The sequence below is a fragment of the Lagenorhynchus albirostris genome, chromosome 2 (genome assembly GCF_949774975.1).
Source record: "Lagenorhynchus albirostris chromosome 2, mLagAlb1.1, whole genome shotgun sequence".
Taxonomy (NCBI): Eukaryota; Metazoa; Chordata; class Mammalia; order Artiodactyla; family Delphinidae; genus Lagenorhynchus; species Lagenorhynchus albirostris.
In genome coordinates this window covers 82,517,163-82,540,087 of record NC_083096.1, presented here as the reverse complement: position 1 = coordinate 82,540,087, position 22,925 = coordinate 82,517,163, and the positions used below count along the sequence as shown (strand labels likewise).

The window sequence follows — 22,925 nt, the reverse complement described above, 5'->3', positions numbered from 1 at the left end:
CCAAGTTTCCACACCCAGCCCTTGCCCGTACTGGCAGACGTGCACCTCAGGCTGGGGAGTGTAGAGCGGGTGCACTGACCCCCTGTGCAGGTCTCTATTCTAGCTGCTGCAGATCGGTTGCTGTTTTCTCCTCCAAGGCTCTGAAGCTCTCCCTCTGTCCTGGCTGATCTCCCTGCCAGTGAGGGCACTTCCCAGGGTGCAGGAACCTTTCTTGTTTCACAGCTCCCTGCCTGGGGCGCAGGTCCCGACCCGATTACTTCCTTCCTTACTTTCTTTTTTTTTTTACTTTTGTCCTACCTGGTTACATGGAGATTTTCTTTGCCCTTTCAGGGGTCTGAGGTCTCCTGCCAGCATTCAGTAGACATTCTGTGAGAACTGTTCGACATGTAGATATGTTTTTGATGTAGTTGTGGGAGGAGGTGAGCTTCACATCCTTCTACTCTGCCATCTTGATCGCTCTCCTGTATCTCATTTTTATTTTTTAAAATTTATTTATTTATTTTGGGCTCTTTTGGGTCTTCGCTTCCGTGCGAGGGCCTTCTCCAGTTGCGGCAAGTGGGGGCCACCCTTCATCGCGGTGCGCGGGCCTCTCACTATCGCGGCCTCTCCCATTGCGGAGCACAGGTTCCAGACGCGCAGGCTCAGTAGTTGTGGCTCACGGGCCTAGCTGCTCCGCGGCATGTGGGATCCTCCCAGACCAGGGCTCGAACCCGTGTCCCTTGCATTAGCAGGCAGATTCTCAACCACTGTGCCACCAGGGAAGCCCCTGTATCTCATTTTTAAATAGGATCCCAACCAGATAGGCCTTTTGTGGCAAAAAGTTGATGAAATTTACAGATGAAGATCATAACCTCTGTTTTCCTCCCTTGTAACCAAGGACAGAAGTAGCGCTGAATCTGTTGGATCAGTGCCTGGTTTCTGGAAAGGAAAGTTTGATCTCCTGAAAGTGGCACCTCTCAGGTGTTCCTGGGAGTTGCCCTACTCAGTGTGTCCACTTGTAGTCTCACCTGAATCCATGACCCAGTCTCCTTGTAAATTAAAAAAGAAAAATCAGGGACTTCCCTCTGGCGCAGTGGTTAAGAATCCACTTGTCATAGTAGGGGACACGGGTTCAATCCCTGGTCTGGGAAGATCCCACATGCTATGGAGCAACTAAGCCCATGCACCACGACTACTGAGCCTGCACTCTAGAGCCCACGAACCACAACTACTGAACCCACGTGCTGCAACTACTGAAGCCTGCATGCTCTAGGGCCTGCATGCTGCAACTAAGCCTGCGTGCTGCGACTACTGAGCCCACATACCTAGAGCCTGTGCTCCGCAACAAGAGAAGGCACCGCAATGAGAAGCCCGCGTACCACAACGAAGAGTAGTCCCCGCTCAGCACAACTAGAGAAAGTCTGTGTGCAGCAGCGAAGACCTAATGCAGCCAAAAATAAGTAAAATTTAAAAAAAAAACAAAAAAAAACCCCGAGGACATCTTTGAATGCTGTTTGGCACACTATTGGCACATCTTTATTAAACTGATTCAAGCAATTTCATTTGGTAACTTTTCGTCAGGCCTTCCATTTGCAGTGTTGTGGGATGGTGAGTTTGTTGTGATGACTTCTGTCCTTTGCCATCATCCGTGTAGGCTGAGAGGATCATGGAGGCTATTGAGCTATACAGAGAAGAAACTGCAAAAATGAGAGAACACAAAGCCATTTGTAAAGCTGCAGGAAAAGAGGTAAGACAGTCCATTAAGTTACGGTCTGAGAAACATTTATAAATGGAGACAATTCCTGAGGAAAAAAACATCATTTGGGGATTTATTAACTCAGATCAGGAAATGAGATAAATGTAGTAGAATCTTTTCTAATTCAAACATTAGAAAGAAGGAATTGAGAAGCTTTGTCTTAATAAAAAGCCAAGGATAGTTAATTTGAGATCATGGTGATTATTGTATTGAGTTAAAAACTCAGATTCCTCCTTTTGTTTGGGAGGCAGGGTAAACATTTCGGATTTCTAGATGAAATGTATTGCCCAGACTCATTCATAAATAAGCAGTATTGAAACTAAAAGCTATTATTAAATAATTTAATAATTCTTCAGGGTCAGTTTTTAGGGTCTCTCTTTTCAAAAGTGTAAAATATTGTTATGACCCTGCCTGTGATGTGATAAGCACTATCAAAGCCTTGTTTTTTAATGACTTGATTTAATAATTTCTTCATAGGTTCCTCTTCCCATCAACCCCATCCTGATGGCTTATGGCAGTATCTCTGTGAGTAGACTAATGGTTTCCCCTTGGTTATTCTAAGGTTACTTTCAGGCACAAGAGAGGAAGTGAAGAGGCATTATGATTTTAGAATAGACATATTGGGAAATACTTTGTCATTAAAAATCTCTTGAATGCTGGAATCCTCTAAGACATTTTGTATTTCAAAAGGACCATTTTAGTGTAACTTCAAGTCATCCTTTCTGGTTGGACTGGACTGCCATTGTTTTTTTAGTGCTTATTTATGTTTGGTATCCACAGCCCTCTGAAGATTCTGTTCATTGAAACTGAAGTTTTTGGAGGAAAAGTTGATATAAATTAGTCAGATAAAAGAGGAGAGAGGGAGAATACTGGGACAACGTATGCTTTTAGTGATCTTTAATTACTCAATACTTGCATGTTTCATTCATCACAATAGTAATGTGAGTCAGTGTGTCTTCATTTTATAGATAGGAGACTGTTCTGACTTACAGATCGAAGGGAACATAGCTGATAAGTGGCAGAGCTGGATTGTGAACCCAGATCTGACTCAGTCTAAGCCCGTGCACGTAGTGCCCTTTTTAGAACAGTTTCTCATAAGAAGGAGAGATATCCCTGGTTTTTAGGAGATAGAAATTAGAGAGCTTCAGTTAAGAAATCAAGAGTATCACTAATGCTGTCACACTTCCTTTATAGCCTTCAGCTTATGTGTTGGAGATTTTTAAAGGAATCAAGTCAAGGTGAGTGCCAGTGCGCAGTTACTACAGCTAATACCATTTACCGAACATGAGATAAACAGACATTGTAATTGATGGTTATCTTCTTTAGAGGTTTAACTATGTCAAAATTTTGATGGAAAATAATTCATTATAATGTTCTTTTTGAATTAGAACTAGAAGTTTCCTCCTAAAATATGAAGGGAGATATTGAATACTTTTAAAAAGCACAAATGAAGGGCAGTGCTACTTTATATCACAGGTAATGAAATCATCTATAATTCAGTCACAGGTACCAACTGCTAACATTTTTTGTTGTATATTTCCTTTGGCTTATTTTCTGTATACATACACAGTTGGAATCATATGTATACATTTTTATACCCTGTCCTTTTTCACAGAATATTTCCTGAGCACTTGCTCACTTTAGTAATATTCTTCAAAAACACATCATTGAATTAGTTCAAAATATTCCATTGTATATATAGTTACTATTGGGTGGTGCATATGTGTTTGGCTGTTACCAATACTGCCTTAGTAAACACCTTTATATATAAATCTTTGTCATCATCATTGATGATTTTTCTTAAGGGTCCTAGCAGTCTATTAACTAATCAATGGACATGAGCTTTTTAAAGGTTTATGTTGCTTAATTACTGTCAGAGTGCTTGTAATGACTTTTACCAGCTTTTAAAAAATTCTTTGCTGGTTGAGAGGCAAAAGGTGGTACTGCATTATTTTCCTTTTTAATTAACAAAGTTAAAATTTTATTATATCTCTTGGCCATTTTTATTTTTTCCTGTGAATTTTTACTTTCCCTTTCTTGTGCTTTATAGTTGTTTCTCTTACCGGTTTTTTAAGAATTTTTTTATATCTTTTGTCATTCATTTTTGAAATAATATTTGAGTTAGATCTACTGAGAGTTATCATTTTTTTAATAACAAATCACAATATCTGAGTATATCCCATACAAGAAACAAACAGGACCTATCTAAGATAATGAAACTTTGCTAGAGAAATGTAAAAGAAAATTTAGAGTAATGGAGGTACGATGCATTCCTAGATGGGAAGATTCTGTGTTTTAAAGATTTGGTTTTTCTTAAACTAGTCTATAGGTTTGTGATCCCAATTGAAATTCTCTTGAGAGTTCTAGTTGGAATTGATGAAATGATAATAGAACTAGCTCAAGAAAAGTAAAACAAACCAGAAAAAGAACAAGAGGGAGCTGTTCTCCTAGATTAAAAAGCTGTAAAAATGCACCTGTACGGATTGTTGTCAGAATCAGTTATGAAAACAGACTCTAAAGCCCTAGAACACTCTATGATATAGAGGGACTCAATAAATGGTAAAAGAAGTATCATATAAAGATGGGATATACAATAAAAGGCTTTAAAGAAATTGGTTATCTGAAAGAAAAACAGTTAGATTCTCCTACCCTGCCATGGACCAGAATGCATCAAGTAGGTTAAAATACTAAATATAAAAAACCAAAACGTTGAAAAGAGAGAACCATTCATAATACAGATGTATGTTTAACTCTGGATGGGTAAGATCTACTCAAGTATAAAAGTAGAAGAAAAAAATAGGAGAGGAAAAGATTTTTAAATTGACTATGTTAAGAAACGTGGCATTTTTAATGTTTATTTTTTCCTCTTCAGTGAGCTGGAAGAATCTCTGCTTGTGCTGCCTTTCTCTTACGTCCCAGACATTCTTAAGCTCTTTAATGAATTCATCCAGCAGGGCTCTGATATTGAACTTCTATGTAGGTGCCTCTTCTTTCTCCTCAGGTAACGTCCTTTCCAAAAGAATATCATGTCTTATCCGCATAACTGCTCCAGTAGTGCCTCACCTGAAGCTGTCCATGCTTTGGGATTAAGAAATGTGATGTTTCCGTTTCAGAGACTGTTGGGAATTTCAGTGCTGCCTGACATAATTCTTATCCTTTGGAGTCAGTCTTGCTCGTAAAATGCAGTTAGTGATGACCCAACTCTAAGTAGCATGAGGTACTATGTTGCTAAGGATGCTCAGGCAGGCGGAGGTCTCCAGGTTACAGTCTAAGGTAGCAGTTCTGGTTCTAGTCAGTTTGCTGAAAGCCCATCTCTGAATGGCCAGTCTGCCTCAGTGTTTCTTTTTGACTATTGAGTTTAAACCAAATGGTTTTATTTTCATAATAGCATTTTAAGGAGTAGTCAGTTTATTTCCCAGGTCTCTACAAGTACAAATGGAAGGATAGGGGCATATTTGGAGGGAACTAAGAAACATAAAGAAAACGTTCATTAGATTATATTCTTAAATAGGAAGAATTCTTATTAATATGTAACAGAGGGAAAATATAGTTACAAAGGCGTAATATATTCTTATCTTCCACTGTGTCCCCCAGTCTCAAGCTGTTATATCAGAGGACAGGAATAGAGGCAAATTTGAACATTCCTTAAAATGCTATTAGGAAATCAGAAACTGCTCAGCCAATACCAAATAGTTAAAAAGAAAACAGGTGTATTTGGTGAATTGGCCTTTTTTCATGATCATTAACCCTTCATTCCTTTATTTCTTTCAGGATAGTAGCAAATGAAGAACAATGATATGTTTATATTATTCTGTTGTCATATTTACAGTTTATTTTTTAATTGCTATGGCATATGTGCTATTGAATCGGGGTTACTGATTCTAAGAGAAACACAGTGAATATTTCTAGCATATTGGGGTGGTAGATGGGTGCTACCTCGCAGGTAGATATGGCAGGTCACAACTGAGGGTGAGGGTGAATGTGGAGGTTAAAGGAGCATGAATCATCAAGGGCATCTTGGTACTCTAGGTCAGAGTTTGATCATCTCTTTTTTTGGCTGAAATATTAATAAATCTTTGAGTTAGCAGTTCTTAGAAGGCTCATTTTCCTCTGGTCTTTACATAGAATGCCGTTGTCAAAATCTGTGGCCACTGGGTAGATTGCAAAGAGTCAGCTTTGCAAATGAGTTGAATGTTAGGATAGTATTTTAAAAATTGTTATTGGATAGAATTGAATAGTAGGAAGAAACTTTTTTAGTTTTTTTTCATAGAAGCATTTCTGTATTCCCATGATTGGCAAAATGATTTTTTTTTTGGACATTTTGTCTGTTTGCTAGTTCTAGAAGGGACAGGTAGAGCTAGAACCACTATCCTTCTTTGTGACATGCCTGGTTTTATTTTTGTTAGGATTCACTTTGGCCAGATCACTAGCAACCAAATGCTTGTGCCAGTGATTGAAAAATTAAAGGAAACAACTATTTCAAAAGTCAGCCAAGTCCGGGTAAGTATCTTTGTAGAGACAGAACAAGGAGGGGAAAATTCTAGTGTGTATGTTACTTACAAGTAGCATAGTGTGCTGTGCCCTATCTTTGGTGATATTGACCTGACATGCATGTATATTTAAGATGAGGTTTTTGTTAGAGCTAGTAGACAAAAAAACAAACAAACAAGGAAAACCCTTAGGGAAGGATGAGTAACAACACATGAAGCTTTGGTTCCCCTGACTCACATATGCTGCGATATTGGCTGAATTGAGAGGAAGTTTATTTAATCTCTCTTGTATTCTTTCTCAGGATGTTATCGGCTTCAACATGGCAGGTCTTGATTTTCTCAAGAGGGAATGTGAGGCAAAAAGTGAAGTTATGTTTTTTGCTGATGCTACCAGCCACTTGGAAGAAAAGAAGAGGAAAAAGAAAAAGAGGGAGAAGCTGATTTTAACATTGACTTAGAACTGAAATGTGGTGCCTTTTTCAACTTTGTCTTGAAAAGGACTTCCAAACTAAGCAGCAGAACCTATGAATGTGATCTTATTTGGAATTTGGGTCTTTACAAATATAATTAGTTAAGATTGGTCATTCTAGATAAGATTAAATCCAATGATTTGCTTTTATAAGAATGCCATGTGATGGACAGCTACATGTAAAAGAATGAAATTAGAACATTCTCTAACAAACAAACACCATACCCCAAAATAAACTCAAAATGGATCAAAGACCTAAATGTAAGGCCAGACACTATAAAACTCTTCGGGGAAAATAAAGAACACCCTTTGACGTAAACCTCAGCAATATCTTTTTGGATCCACCTCATAGAGTAAGGAAAATAAAAACAAAAATAAACAAATGGGACCTAATTAAACTTAAAGCTTTTGCACAACAAAGGAAACCATAAACAAAATGAAGAGACAGCCCCCAGAATGGGAGAAAATATCTGCAAACAAAGCAACCAACAAGGGGTTAATCTCTAAACTATACAAACAGCTCTACGTTAAAAAAAAAAAACAAGGCACATGAAAAGATGCTCAACATCACTAATTATCAGAGCGATGCAAATCAAAACTACAATGAGGTACTACCTCACATCGGTCAGAATGTCCATCATCAAAAAGTTTACACACAATAAATGATGGAGAGGGTGTGGAGAAAAGGGAACCCTCCTACACTGTTGGTACCACCACTATGGAGAACAGTATGGAGGTTCCTTAAAAAACTAAAAATAGAACTACCATATGATCCAGTAGTCCCACTCCCGGGCATATATCTGGAGAAAACCATAATTCAAAAAGATACATGCACCCCAGTGTTCACTGCAGCACTATTTAGAATAGCCAAGACATGGAAGCAACGTAAATGTCCATTGACAGATGAATGGATAAAGAAGATGTGGTACATATATACAATGGAATATTACTCAGCCGTAAAAAATAATGAAATAATGCCATTTGCAGCAACATGGATGAACCGAGAGATTATCATCCTAAATGAAGTAAGACAGAGAAAGACAAATATCATACGATATCACTCATATGTGGAATTAATTAAAAAATGATACAAATGAACTTATTTACAAAACAGAAACAGACTTACAGATATCAAAACAAACTTATGGTTTCCAAAGGGGAAATGTGGCGGGGAGGGATAAATCAGGAGCTTGGGATAAACATACACTACTATATATAAGGTAGATGGCCAACAAGGACCTGCTGTATAGCACAGGGAACTCTATTCAATGTTGTGTGATGACCTATATGAGAAAAGAATCTAAAATAGAATAATATATGTATATGTATAACTTAATCACTTTTCTGTACACCTGAAACTAGCACAACATTGTACATCTATACTCCAGTAAAATTAAAATTAAAAAAAAAAAGAATGCCATGTGAGGACACACAGGGAGGGAGGCCACATGACAGCAGAGGCAGAGATTGGGATTGGAGTGACAGCAGCTACAACCCTAGGAACACCAAGGATCCTGTCTACCACCAGAAACTAGGAGAGAGGCATGGAACAAATTCCCTCAGTGCTTCCAGAAGGAACAAACTCTAATACCTTGGTTTCAGACCTCCTAAACTGCAAGAGAATAAATATCCATTGTTTTAAGCCACCCAGTATGGTCATTTGTCATGGCAGCCTCAGGAAACTGATAACAAATTTTGGTACCAGGAAGTGAGGTACTGCTATAGCAAATACCTAAAAATATGGAAGTGGCTTTGGAATCAAGTAATGGGTGAAACCGGGAAGAATTTTGAGCTACATGATAGAAGAAAGTCTAGATTACCTTGAAGAGACTGTTGTTGGTAGAAATAATGGACAGTAAAAGCACTTTTGGTGAGGGTTCAGAAGGAAGTGATGGGGAAAGTAAAGAACACTTTAAGCATCTTAGAGAATTCCTACATCATGAATAGAATGTTGGTATAAATATGAACATTAAAGGTGATTTTGCTAAGACCTCAGATGGAAATGAAGAATATGTTATTGGACAGTGGAGGAAAAGTGATCCTTGTTACGAAGTGGCAGAAAACTTGGCTGAATTGTGTTCTGCTTTTGGGTAAAAAGTAGAACTTATAAACAATGAAATTGGATTTCCAGCTGACGTTTCCAAGCAAAACATGGAAGATGTGTCCTGGTTTCTTGCTGCTTATAGTAAACAAGAGGAAAGGGGTAAACTGAGGAAGGAAATGGTCAGCAAAAAGGAACCTGAACATGATTTGGAAAATTCACAGCCAGTCCATATTGCAGGAAATGCTAAGGCATGCTCTGGAGCGTTCATCAAGGGTGCAGCTGGAAAACCTAGTGGAGAAATTAGATTTGTGACCATGAGTATAATCAACCATCTCAGCAGAAGCTAGGAACAGAGGTGAGACTATCCAGGAAGGACCTGTGGAGAACCCTCACGTCTAATGGCATGGATCTCCTTGATATCCATGAAGACTGATGGTTTTTGAGAATGTTCTATCAGCAGAAACACTGCCTGCTTGGCCTGGCGGACAGAGACAAGAAATGAAGGAAGGCTGCCAGACTTCTGGGCTTCTATAAGCAGGAAATGGGGTGCCCAGAGGATAAGACTGTCCCAGGCTAACAACTGAGAGGGTGGGGACCACAAGGCATCTGTGGGTCTAGAGGTGGGTGCTGGTGAAGCCTCTGGCCCAGAGGGCAGATCAAGACACAGATAATTATGCTCAGGCTTTGAAACCTTAGGAAATCTGCCCCGCTGCACTGCAAACACTTAAATCAGTGACTCCTTTATTCTTTCCATTCTCTCCTTTTAGAATGGGAATGTCTTATGCTATTTTGCAAGCTGACAACTTGTTTCTAGTTTCACAAGTCCATAGATGGAGAGGACACCATGATAGGTGAAGACTTTGGGAAATACTGGGATGGAGTGAGTGCATTTTGCATGTGAGATGGGTATAAATTTGGGGGAACCAGAGGGTGGACTGTACTGAGTTTATCCCCACAAAACTCATGTCTACCAGGACTTATGAATGTGATCTTATTTGTAAATAGGGTCTTTACAGATGCAATCAAGTTAAGATGAGGTCATTCAAGATTAGAGTAGCCCCTAAAACCAATGACTATTGTTCTTATAAGGAGAGACATATAGAAATACACAGGGAAGGATGCCATTGGGGACAGAGGCAGAAATCAGAGTGAGTTATAAGCTAAGGAACACCAAGGACTGCTGGCAACCACCAGAAGTTAGGAAAGAGGCATAGAACAAATTCTCCCTCAGAGCCTCCAGAAGGAACCAACCGTGCTGCCACCTTGATTTCAAATGTCTGGCCCCCCAAACTGTCAGAGAATAAATATCGTTTTAAGCCACCTGGTCTGCGGTACTTTGTTATGGCAGCCTCGAGACACAAATACAGATTTATTACAGCAGCCCTAGGAAACTAATGCAAGATGCTATTTGCCTTTTTCTCTCATGAGCGTACAGTGGAGTTTTCCAGAGACTATGTGATGTGTGATATGGTGACAGACTGAATACAGAGCAGATGTGAGAATCCAGCTATGTCTTATTAAGCCAGACATTGAAAAGATTTGCAAAAATGTAATACTCTTACTAATTTTTGTTTGGAAAAGTTATTTTTCATTAACAATTTATTTATGGTAATATACTGGGTTTATTTTTTAAATAAATTATAAGTTTTTCCAAGTTTTAATTCTAACTTGGTAAATATTGATAATATGACCCACATAAACAAAAGGTTTTTGGGGTCCTCAATAATTTTTAAGAATACATGAGGAGTCTTGAGTCCAAAAAATTTAAGAACCACTAGCCTAACTGTAAATTCTCAAGTCCAAAAGGGCATCCTGCTGTTTGTGTTTGTACCCTTGCTTTTTGGAGAGTCCGATCAACATCAAAAATAGCACTTGAAAGAATGAACTTTAGAATCACATTGAAGTAGGTTAGATTTTTACTTCTTCAGGATTCTCTGAGCCTCAGTTTCCTTATTTATAAAGTGGGAAAAATATCTATCTTGTAGATAGTATGAGGATTAGATAGTTTATGACTATGAAGGGGTAGTTATAATTATTAAAAACAAATATTTTCATTCCACCAGACTAAGTGGCTCATTGGTTGCTGGCTGTATGAAGATGGGAACAAATGCAAGGTCTAAGGCTTCAAGTTTGAATGGATGACAATCAAATTACAAATTTGTTACTTACCTGACACCTAATGAGAAACTTTACGGGACATGAAGACTCCAAGTGCAGGGGAAGCAGCTGTAGAAATCTTCTGGACCATAGGATTTTCTTTTCCCTGGGGAAAATCTTTTGGTCTCTTATCATAATTGCTGCTTGTTAAAACTGGTAAAATACCCATTAAGGACTATTACTTTCATGAACAAATGATTTGTACATGCAAACTCAGATAACATTGTAGAATCTCTAGCACATTTAGCTCAATTTTAGGTATTTTCTGTCTAATGCAAATTCTGCACGCCAGGTTTAGGGGATGAAGGATGGCTATTGAGCTCCTGTAATTTCTTCTGTTCACCCTAGAGTATGTTTTCTGCTAAGGGTGACTGGCCTTTCTGTAGGTGCCATCAGTTACCATAACCAGGTCCCAGACCACATCAGCATCCAGATTTCATGGTTTTTTGGTGGGGAGGGGCAGGGGGACAGGCCTTGGGAAATGGACTATGAACTATCATTGTTGTCACTGGAAGTAGAGTAAGGATTTAATAAAACTCTTTTCCCCATCTCTCTGTGCCTGACAGATGGTCTCTATAAGCAAGGAAATAGAAACTTTATTAACATAAATGCAAAATTATTTAATTGCTGTGATCAGCCACAGGGATTCAGTTAGTCTGGATCAGCATCTAATAACTTGTGTGAAGAGGATGTAAGAGGACTTGATTTAGTTCCCAGAGTGGGGGAAAATTGTTCCCAGTGAGGTCTTTCGTGACCACCCTGCTGTAAACTGCAATCCTTCACACTCCCTATACTTCCTTTCCTACTTTACATTTTCTCCCTTGTACTTATCACCATTGTCCATGTTTCACTTATTTTGTCTATTGTCTGTCCTCCCACTGGAATGTAAGCTTACATAAAGGCAGAAATGTGTGTCTCTTGTTCATTGCTGTATCCCCAATGCCTAGCACATTAGAAAAACGTATGATCTTTGAAAGAATGAACAAATGAATCCAACTCCATTTCTATTGAAATCAAGGTCATCTGACACAAGTTCCCCTAAATTTCTTTCACCTCAGAATGTCTGGATCCTTAGCCATCTTTGTTCTCTCCCTTGCCAAGACTAACACTTCAGCTCTGTTCTTGATTATTCTCTTGCCCTCTTTTGGATACTGCTGGTTCAGTCCTCTCATTCATATTTCTAATGTTTCTCTTCTGATCCACTCTTTCCAGCCCACAAACACACTAAACTGAAAATCTCTCCTTTTCCCTGTTGCCTCCCTGAGGTACTCTCTCAGGTACCATATACTCTTGTTGTTTCTTTTAATACTAAATTGAAAATGTATCCATACTCAATATTTCTGCTTTCTTAACACCCAGGCATTCTTCACGTTCTGCAGTTTGGGTTTTGTCCCAACCAAATCTAGTGGTCCTATTTAAATCCGCAGTCTCCTTGATATCTCCATAGCATCTGTCAACTGTGTCCATAGTTCCCTTGAAATCTTTGAGATATTTCATATTTTGCTAGTTGCTTGTTCTGTCTCCACTGGTGCCTCTTTTTTCTCCTGCTCCCTAAACAGACTCCACATTTCTTCTCCTTCCGCATACCTTCTATCATCACCTCTGTAGCTGACACTTAAAATTATTATATCTCCAGCCCTGACTGTTCAATTGAGATCCACTCCTGAGTCTCCATGTTTCATTACCTGAGCCCCAAACCTTGCAGGTGAACTCTTATGTCCTCTTACTTCCTTTTCTCAGTGGGTCACACCTTAGATTTTACAGTGCCCCCTGCCAAATGTCTTTCATCCACGTCCCTCTTTCCCAACTATAGTTGCCACACTATAGTTCTTGTCCTTACACGTGGCCTGTTGATGTAGCCTTCCAATGGTTCTTTGCATATCCAGTAACTCTTCTCCTTCAGCATATCCTGTACAATAACACTGGATTCATTTTTATAAAGATATGCTGATTATATCACCCATTGGATCAGAATTTCAATGATTCACTGTTGCTTATATAATAAAGTCAAGCCAAGGATTCAAAATCTCCCATAACTTGATTCCAACCAACTTTCCCACTATATTACTAATACTCTAATCTCTCAACAAATTGAACTCCCTGCTTCCCCTTCTGAACACCTGGAGATTTCCTATTGCTACACTTTTGTTCATTCTTCCTAGTTTAAGTCTCCTTTCATCAAAAGTTTTTGCATTCTATAAGACCCAGCTCAAATATCAAATAGATATAACTAACGCAAAGTAGCATATGATTCATGCTGTTGGAGTACAATATAGGAATCAAGTGTGAAAACTTTATTTCTGCTACCAGACTATGTAAGTCTTTTAGGATAGAGTCCAATTTTCATTTTTATATCTGATAAAATATTTCATACAGTACCTTGCATATAATAGGTTCTCGATATCTGTATATTCTATCTGCAAGAGACACCAGTATGAAGGAATGTATTGTAATTCAGTGTATGTCCATTCAACTTCTACAATAAGGTATCTCCTATCCCCCAACAAGATTACAAGTTGTTGTGTTCTTTTAATGACAAAGACTTGCTTTTTTAAAAAATTCTGATTGTCTGATACCCCATAGACGGCCAATAATATTGAGATTTATCCAACTTACAGTCACATGTACTATGTTAGGCACTTTGCTAGATGCTTTCAAAGATAAAAGAAGATACAAGTCTTTGTCCTAAGAAATTTAACTCTGATTTTAAAAATAGAATAAATGAAGCTACAGAGTGCAGATGTGAGGGGATTAGAAAATAGCATTTTGAATTCTCCTTGCTCAAATGTAATTTTTGCACTATATATGACTACTCAAATTGAACTTTAAAGGATATTTGCTTCCACAGGTAAGAACAGGACATCATGCTCAGTCATAATCTCTATATTGTGAAAGATGTGTGCTGATCCCTTGGCACCATCCTCTCCAAAAGCCATGGCAAATAACTCCACTTTCAGTTCTGCCTGCAAACCAGCAGCCACCTATAAGACACAATGTAGCTTTAGAATCAGACATGTATGAGTTCAAATCTTGATTTTTAACATGACTTTGGGCAAGTTACTCAAACTCTCTAATCTTGTTTCCTCATCTATAAATTTGGCACAAATGAATGATTGCTGTTCTAGCATTTAGAAGAATTACTTCATGGATTAGTTAGGTTGAATTCCATTGAGTAAGCGGGACCCAGGAAAAATTGCTGAAGGAGAACATCAAGTGCTATTTAGGAAAAAGCATAAGGAAACTAAATGCCAGGATGCTGGAGGGCAAACTTTCATGATGTCTGTAACTGTGCTATTTCTTGAATATCAGTAGCAAGTTTCTATTTATTGTCATCCTTGTAGATAAAGATAAATTTAATCTAAGAAAAATATGTTTCATCTTAAATTTAATCTAAGAGACTGGGTGAATCCCACAATTCCCCTGCCCTGCCCCTTGGTTTAGAGTATTCCTAATGTAGGACCTGCAATGTGGCAAAGCCAGTAGAGGGAGACAGAATTAGTTTAAATACCAAACTGCTTAGATCCGAAAGCTACATGGACGAGGTCTGTACCAACAAAAAAGAAACCTGATACATAAAGAAGAAGAAACACAGCAAGGAATAGGCTTCTTGCCTTGCTCCTTGAAAAGAACACTAGCCAGGAAAGAAAGAGCTGTTTATGTTTCTAAGCTGCCTCTCTAGGAGGTGGGTTAAAAAGCAGACTTGAGAACAGTTATCTGGAAAAAATAAATCAGAAGAAACTACCACATGGAAAGCAGTTAGGTACGAATGGAATTTTTTTCTTCAATAGAGTTTTATAAATAATAGAATTGAAAAATGTTTCAGTTTTTTCAACAGTGTGCTTGTGAGCATCTATCTGCACACTGGAGAGTATCCAACAGCTCTGTTTTGAGACCCAAGCCCTTAGCCCTCCAAGCCCAACAACCAGAGCAGGGCCGGGGAATGATGACATTCTGCACAAGGGCAGCTGGAGAACTGTTATCACACAGGTTTACCCAGGCTTGGAGTACATTCATTCACTGTTGGCAACGAACCAAGATGAACAGTGGTGAGATTTAGATATGGAGAAGTCTAGAGGTTACATTCTTTGCCAGAGCCAAAACCTACTATCAAAAAGAAAAAAAAAAATAACAAACAGTATAGAGTGAGCTTCAAAGAATACAAGCTGGGTTTTTAGTACATACAAACGTTCGTCCAGCAGTCGTTTGTTTGGCTTTTGGCTAATCCCTACTTTAAATGAAAAAGATTTGCTAACTTCCCAGAACAGTGGGAGAAAAGCTTGCTTTAACTGTTTTTGCGTTATGTTGTGAAGATTCTGAAACTTTGACACAGTACAATGATGCATTGTCTTGGAGAGGTACTCATGAATTAGTGGATCTAATCCCAAAATTTATTTCTGTTTGGAAATTGCAGCCTGCGTACTACAATTTTATATAGATCATAAGATACTGGAGCTGGAAGAGGGCTAAGAAGTGATCAGTCTAAGCTCCTTCTTTTATAGACGAGGAAAGCAAGGTGCAGAGGATTAATTAACCAAAAACATCACTGAGCTGCTTGGTAGCATAGCCAGGACAAGAAGCCAACTTTCTTTGCACTATAGCCAACCGATGCTTCTGTGTCAACGTATAACAACTGTGGCTTCCTCACATCATCTGTCACTCAATCACACATCTCTCGAGTGCCCACCATGTGTCCTGCTCTGTAAGCTCCTTATGTGTCTCACTCATCTTTAACATCCCCTGTACCCTGGCACTATCACTGGCATATGGGAGGAACTCAGAGCTTGTTGACTGAAATGAAAGGCGTGTTAAAGCAGCAAGATGATATACTGACCAAGAAATAAAAGTTAAGATTGAAAGTGTGATTTTTGTTATCTTTTGAGACAACCTTTTGTTTATAACATACTACACTTCTGAAATTCTAATGTGAAGTAAGTGGCAGTATACACATTTTATACTAAACACCTTATTTGGGGGAATGTATCAAATAAAATCAGAACAGATTGACATATTAAAATTTGTATTTTCAGAGATTTTTGGAGAAATGAGACAGATGGTGACTTTAAATATACTACTATTTCTTAATATGTTATTAAATAATATTCTCTGACAAATACCAAGAGAACAAACCAGATTTACATAAAATGTAAACAATGAAATATTTGTTTTTCAAGTGATTTTTCACTTTGCAGAAGGATTTGTCACAGGATATCTTTAGGTAATCAGTTTACCAAGTGCATGTTAAATCGTATTTAATGTTTTAAAAGGTATTTTCAGACAACAGTATAGAACTGCAGTATTGGGACAAGTGAAGTGAACTTCAGAAATGGTTCCATAGCTGGAAGTTTAACTCTATTTACACACAGATCTGCTCATGGTTGTTACATGAAATAAGTGACATCAAGCCAGATGTTGAACCAATACCAGGAATCTTTTGTTTATGATACTAGAAAAAGTAGACTTAAACATCGTTTAAACTGAAACAGGTAGAACGACTTAAAAATCACTTGACTGGAAACATATACATATCTGTACGCACACACGTGGACACACACAACAGATAGCGCATAGGACTTACAGGCCCAGGTTTGTAAGTCACTTTCAGTCCTGTGCTGGGTGGGGGCTGCTTCACCCTAAACCTACCAGGAAAAAAGATGGGAATAAATTGATGCCATAATGAAAAACATGAGCACGAATGAACTGGGAAGTAATAAAACCAGAAAGGTGTTAATATTCCCTACACAGGAGCAAGGGGTCCAGACTAGTAGAAAAACAACCCAATATCCAGTTGGAAAAAGAATCTGGGGCCTGTTTCACAACTGCCTTTCCAACAGTTTTCATCGGCGTCAAACTGACTCCAACCTGAGTTTCAACCCTTTGTTTTCGGATGCTGACAAGCAGCTCGGGTCTGGGCAGAAGGTGGCGAAGGTTTGGCTGGCACGTGCACTGCAGTGTAGCTGCCAGCGTGAACACACATATGGACTGCCAGGCCATTAAGCTGAAGAATAAAGGCTCCTTTGGAAAGCAGCAGAGCATGGAAGCCAGTCTTTCTGTGCCATGGTATGGGGTTTGCAAGTTTGGGGAGAAGAGAAACAGAAAAGGCTCAGAAAATGTTGGGGAACTTGAAAAGCCCGGTGCTCACACGTGGTGCCTATTGATCTCTTCCTCTTCCTGTGGTTTGTGGGTTCTGCCCGAAGGTTAAAGACCTGGAGTAAATTAAAATGCCAAGGGAAGCCTACCTCCATCTACTCCACTCCCTCTACCAGCCACTTTGCTGTCTGCCCTGTGGTGGCTGAGTTGAACAAGCTGAGGACTGAAATCTATAAAACTAAAATTCTGTACTGGACACACAGGGTCTGCATGGGTGGTTTTAATTCGTTTGAGGTTGACTCTCCATTTCTCCCTACCCACTTTGTGGCAACAACCTAAACAATAATGTCTGATCTGGCGGCTTGGGTCCCTCATCAGGTTGTTTGTGAGGAAGTAAATGTGATTCCTGAAGTTGAGAATTCACCTCAATTAAAATGGGATGGTGATCTTTTCAATCAGATGCTCCTGTAGCTTTGCTCCATCTGACTTCCAATCCTGAATTTAGAATCACAAACATTCTCAAACTTGCTACTGACCCTGAGAATAACTCCGCACTTGAAATAAACATGTATCCCATTTTTATGGGGGAAAAAACTCGACATAATCCTGAAGCTTAATTCAAAATAGTATAGAGGAGATTTTGTGATTGGGAGTTGTCTTGGCATAGATACATGGTATATTGACCCAGTGGGAAGGACTGATCTCCCACAAGAAGCAGTGACCACAGCTGTGTTGATAAAGCAAGGTGCTCCAATGAGCTGGTACTCAGGAGATCTGAGATCTACCCTTGCTGCAGCCTACAAGACCTTAAAACAAGTTACTCAGTTTGTTCCTTTATGTAATAGTCTCTAAGGTTCTACACACTCTAAAATTCTATTGGTTTTGATCTGAAAATGAAGGGCTAAGGTGACTTTCTTGTCACTTAATGCCAGATACAGTATATTTTCTATTTGGAGTACAGGCTGTGAGTTAAGGTACTTGTTTATAATTCCAAGTCACATCATCAGAGTCAAAATGACCCTGATGATTAAGGGTTAATTTTTTTTCCTTTTTGCCTCAATTATGCAGAATTAATGTAATTAAAATCATGTTTAGATCACAAAGTGCCAACCAATGTTAGCTGGTATTATAGTTGGTGGTAGATTTGAGAAATAGACTTTCAAGTTTTGTGCATTAGTTATTGTTTTGTGTATTAGTTATTGTAACACTTGTACAACTTCCCTTTCATTTTTTGCTAGTACAGATCAGGTCTTGAGGTGCTTCTAACCAAAGTATGGATAAAAATTAATGGAAAGGCAAAGAAATACCTACTCTATAGTTGAGGCTTGGTAAGTACTAATTTGTTGAATAATGAATGAATGGATGAATTAGTGAGTAAATGATTGAATGAATGATGTTAAGATTCAAGAGTTAGGGTGTAATTACAATTCAGTTCAATAAACATTCACTGATGTAGGCAACCAAAGAAAAGTCACAGAGTAGGGGAAGGTGATCTGAGCATACACTTGGAGACTTGGCCTCACCTGCAGAAGTCCACTCCAACATTCTTGAGCTTTACAGTGGTTGCATAGGTGTGTCCTTCTTCGAGCACTCCAAACGTCACTGAGGGCGGGAGAAGATGGAATCCAAAGGGGGATGAATTTACATTATTAATGGCAGCAGATGCAATAGAGGATGTTTTCACTCTTCCTGCAACAGAATCTTGCACCTTGCATTGAGAAAAAAAGCAATAAAGCATAATAAAATGGTTCTGTTTTGCATTCTCAAGATAATAAAAAGACTCTGACCCCACACATCCCCTGACTAGACCATGCAGCAAAGCATGCAAGAAGCTTACCCTGCCCTCCAGCCAGCCTACAGCCATTGCACAAGGCAAGGCCTTGCAGCCAACCAAGTCAAAGCCAGCTTTGCCCCCAGCATGCCCACAGTAGTAGGCCCTACCACAACAGAAAGGCACCTGCAGCCCACATAAGGGCATCCCTTGACTACACAGCTCTGGTGACCAGAGGGGAGCATGCTGCTGGGCCCATGGGACATCTTCTACACGAGGCTACTTCTCCAAGATTGGGCAATGTAACCAACATTAGAAATAAACACAGAGAATTGGGAAAAATGAGGAGACAGAAGAATATGTTCCAAACAAAGGAACAACACATAACCTCAGAAAAAGAACTAAACAAAGTGGAGGTAAGCAATCCGGCCAGTAAAGAGTCAAGATAATTATCATAAAGATGCTCACTAAACTCAGGAGAAAAATGAATGAATATGGTGAAAGTTTCAACAAAAAGTTAGAAAAATGAAAAACCAAACAGAGCTGAAAAATACAATAACTGAAATAAAAACTGCACTAGAAGGAATCAACAGCAGATTAGGTGATACAGAGGAATTGATCAGCAATGGATCAGAGGAATGGATGAGACAGTAGTAAAAAATCACCTAAGCTGAACAGAAAAAAGAAAAAAACAATTAAAAAAAATGAAGACAGTTTAAGAGACCTCTGGGACAATATCAAGCATACTAACATTTGCAAATACGGGACCCAGATGGAGAGAGAAAGGGGCAGAGAACTTACTTGAAGAAATAATAGCTGAAAACTTCCCTAACCTGGGAAAGAAAACAGACATTCAGGTCCAGGAATCACAGAGAGTCCCAAACAGGATTAACTCAAAAAGGTCCACACCATGACACATTAAATGAAATTAAAATGGCAATTAAAATGGAAAAATTAATTAAAATCTTTAATTTTTCTCAAAGAGAGATTCTCAAAGAGAGAATCTCAAAGAGAGAATCTTAAAGAAGCAAGAGAATAGCAACTATTTATGTACAAGGGAATACCATAAGACCATCAGCTGACTTTTCAGCTGACTTTTGTGCAGACTAGAAGGGAGTGGCACGATATATTCAAAGTGATGAAAGGGAAAAACATACAACCAAGAATATTCTACCTGTAAAGGTTACCATTCATGTTTGAAAGAGAGATAAACAGTTTTACAGACAAGCAAAAGCTGAGAGTTCAACGCCACTAAACTGGCTTTACAAGAAATGCTAAAGGGACTTCTCTAAGCAGAAAAGAAAAGGCCACAACTAGACATACAAAAATTATGCAAGGAAAAATTTCACTAGTAAAGGCAAACATACAGTAAAGGTAGTAGATCAACCACTTATAAAGCCAGCAGGACAGAAGGTCAACAGACAAATGCATAAGATTATATATATCCACAATGAGTAGTTAAGGGATATTCAAAACAAAAAGATGTAAAATATGACATCAAAAACATTAAATGTGTATGGGGGGAAGATGAAGAGTTGTTAGAATTTATTCAAACTTAGGACATTATCAACTTAAAATAATCATATATATGATTATATGTTGTTATATATGAACCTCACGATAGCCACAAACCAAAAACCTGTAATGGATACACACACAAAAAAGAGAAAGGAATCCAAACATAACACTAAAGATAGTAATCAAATCACAAGGGAAGAGTCTAAAAGAAGAAGGAACAAAAAAGAACTACAAAAACAACATGAAAACAATTAACAAAATGTCTATAAGTACATACCTATCAATAATTACTTTAGTGTAAATGGTCTAAATGCTCCAATCAAAAGACAGAGAGTGGCTTAATGGATAAAAATCAAGACCCATATATATGATGCTTACAAGAGACTCACTTCATATCTAAAGACACACACGGACTGAAAGTGAAGGGATGGGAAAAGGCATTCCATGTAACTGAAAACAAAAAGAAAGCCCAGGTAGCAATACTTATATCAGAAAAAGTAGATATTAAAACAAAGACTGTAACAAGAGACACAGAAGAACATTATATAATGATGAAGGGATCAATCCAACAAGAAGATATAACAATTGTAAATACATATGAACACAACATAGGAGCACCTAAATATATAAACAAATATTAACAGACATAAAGGGAGAAATTCACAGTTACATAATAATATATAATAATAGTAGGCAACTTTAATACCACTTACATCAATGGACAGATCATCCAGACAGAAAATCGATAAGGAAATACTGGCCTATATGACAAGTTATAGTGGATGGACTTAATAGATACATACAGAACATTTTATCCCTGAACAGTAGAATACACATTCTTTTCAAGTGTACATGGAACATTCTCCAGGATAGATCATATAATAGGCCACAAAACAAGTCTTAATGAACTGGAGAAGACTGAAATCATATCAAGCATCTTTTCCAACCACAACACTATGAGATTAGAAATCAACTACCAGGAAAAAACTGCAGAAAACACAAACATGTAGAGGCTAAACAACATGTTACTAAACAACAAATGGATCACTGCAGAAATCAAACAGGAAAAAATACCTAAAGACAGATAACAACCACACAATGATCCAAACCTATGGGACACAGCAAAAGCCATTCTAAGAGGGAAGTTTATAGCGATACAAGCTTAACTCAGGAAATAAGAAAAATCTCAAATAAACAACCTAACCTTACATCTAAAGGAACTAGAAAGAGAAGAATAAACAAAACCCAAAGTTAGGAGAAGGAAAGAAATAATAAAGATGAGAATGGAAATAAGTGAAATATAGACCAAAAAACCAATACAAAGACCAATGAAACTAAGAGCTAGTTCTTTGAAAAGATAAACAAAACAAGCCTTTAGCCAGACTCATCAAGAAAAGAGAGAGAGCGCCCAAATAAATAAAATCAGAAATGAAGGAGAAGTTACAATCAACACCACAGAAATAAAAAGGACCATGAGAGATTACTACAAACAATTATATGCCAATAAAATGTACAACCTAGAAGAAATGGATAAATTTCTAAAAACATAATCTCCTAAAACTGAATTAAGAAGAAATAAAAAATATGAACAGATTGATTACCAGTAATGAAACTTAATCAGTAATTTAAAAAATTCCAACAAAAGTCCAGGACCAGATGGCTTCACAGGTGAATTCTACCACACATTTAAAGAAGAGGTAGCACCTACCATTCTCAAACTATTTTAAAAAATTGAAGAGGAAGGAATGCTTCTGAACTCATTCTATGAGGCTGTCATAAATCTGATGCCAAAACAAGACAATGATACCATAAAAAGAAAATTATATATCAATATCATTGATAAACATAGATACAAACATCTTCAATAAAGTATTGGGAAACTATATTCAGAAATACATTAAAACACTCAAACATCATGATCAAGTGGTATATCAAATTTTATGATCATCTCAAAAGGTGCAAAAAAGCTTTTGGCAAAATTCAACATCTACATTTATGATAAAAAATCTTAACAGAGTGAGTATAGAGGGAGCACGCCTCAACATAATAAAGGCCATATATAACAAGCCCACAGTTAACATCATACTCAATGACAAAAAGCTGAAAGCATTTCCTCTAAGATCAGGAACAAGAAAAGGATGTCCACTCTTGCCACTTTGATTCAACATAGTACTGGAAGTTTTAGCCACAGCAATCAGACAAGAAAACAAAATAAAAGGACTCCAAATTGAAATGGAAGCAGTTAAACTGTCACTATTTGCAGACGACATGATACTATATATAAAGAATCCTAAAGATATTACCAAAAAACTATTAGAACATGGTAATGATCCATATCTTAATAAGAATTTGAGTTACATGAGTATATGCATTTATCAAAACTCAGCAAATACATGCTTAAAATTTGTGCATTTTATTATATGTATGTATATTATAGATCAAAGGAAAAATATAAACAAATATTGAACTCTACTTAGTGATATGTATGTTAGAATATTTAGGGATAAATGTAGTAATCTCTGCAATTTACTTTGAAGTGCACCCAAAACAAGATGGATTAATGGATAGATATAAGGATAGATATGTGATAACGCAAGTATAATAAAATGTTACTGGTAGAATCTAGAAAAAAATCACACACTATTAGGACTGAT

The 22,925-nt window shown here is 37.8% G+C and overlaps 2 protein-coding genes across 3 annotated transcripts in view; one reads left to right on the top strand and one right to left on the bottom strand.

Moving 5' to 3' along the window:
* Nucleotides 1-10,058, top strand: part of WDR3 (WD repeat domain 3) — a 40,515-nt gene extending 30,457 nt beyond the window's left edge. For both annotated transcript variants that reach the window (XM_060139222.1, XM_060139220.1), the window contains exons 22-27: nucleotides 1,634-1,726; nucleotides 2,213-2,260; nucleotides 2,930-2,973; nucleotides 4,608-4,736; nucleotides 6,142-6,235; nucleotides 6,528-10,058. In XM_060139222.1, coding sequence (XP_059995205.1) covers nucleotides 1,634-1,726; nucleotides 2,213-2,260; nucleotides 2,930-2,973; nucleotides 4,608-4,736; nucleotides 6,142-6,235; nucleotides 6,528-6,683 — 564 coding nt within the window. In that variant the 3' untranslated portion in view covers nucleotides 6,684-10,058. The remainder of the gene's footprint in view (nucleotides 1-1,633; nucleotides 1,727-2,212; nucleotides 2,261-2,929; nucleotides 2,974-4,607; nucleotides 4,737-6,141; nucleotides 6,236-6,527) is intronic.
* SPAG17 (sperm associated antigen 17) overlaps nucleotides 1,502-22,925 on the bottom strand; it is a 228,121-nt gene continuing 206,697 nt past the window's right edge. The window contains 5 exon segments of the mRNA XM_060141888.1: nucleotides 1,502-1,676; nucleotides 10,908-11,051; nucleotides 13,732-13,876; nucleotides 16,471-16,531; nucleotides 18,506-18,690. Coding sequence (XP_059997871.1) covers nucleotides 10,915-11,051; nucleotides 13,732-13,876; nucleotides 16,471-16,531; nucleotides 18,506-18,690 — 528 coding nt within the window. The 3' untranslated portion in view covers nucleotides 1,502-1,676; nucleotides 10,908-10,914.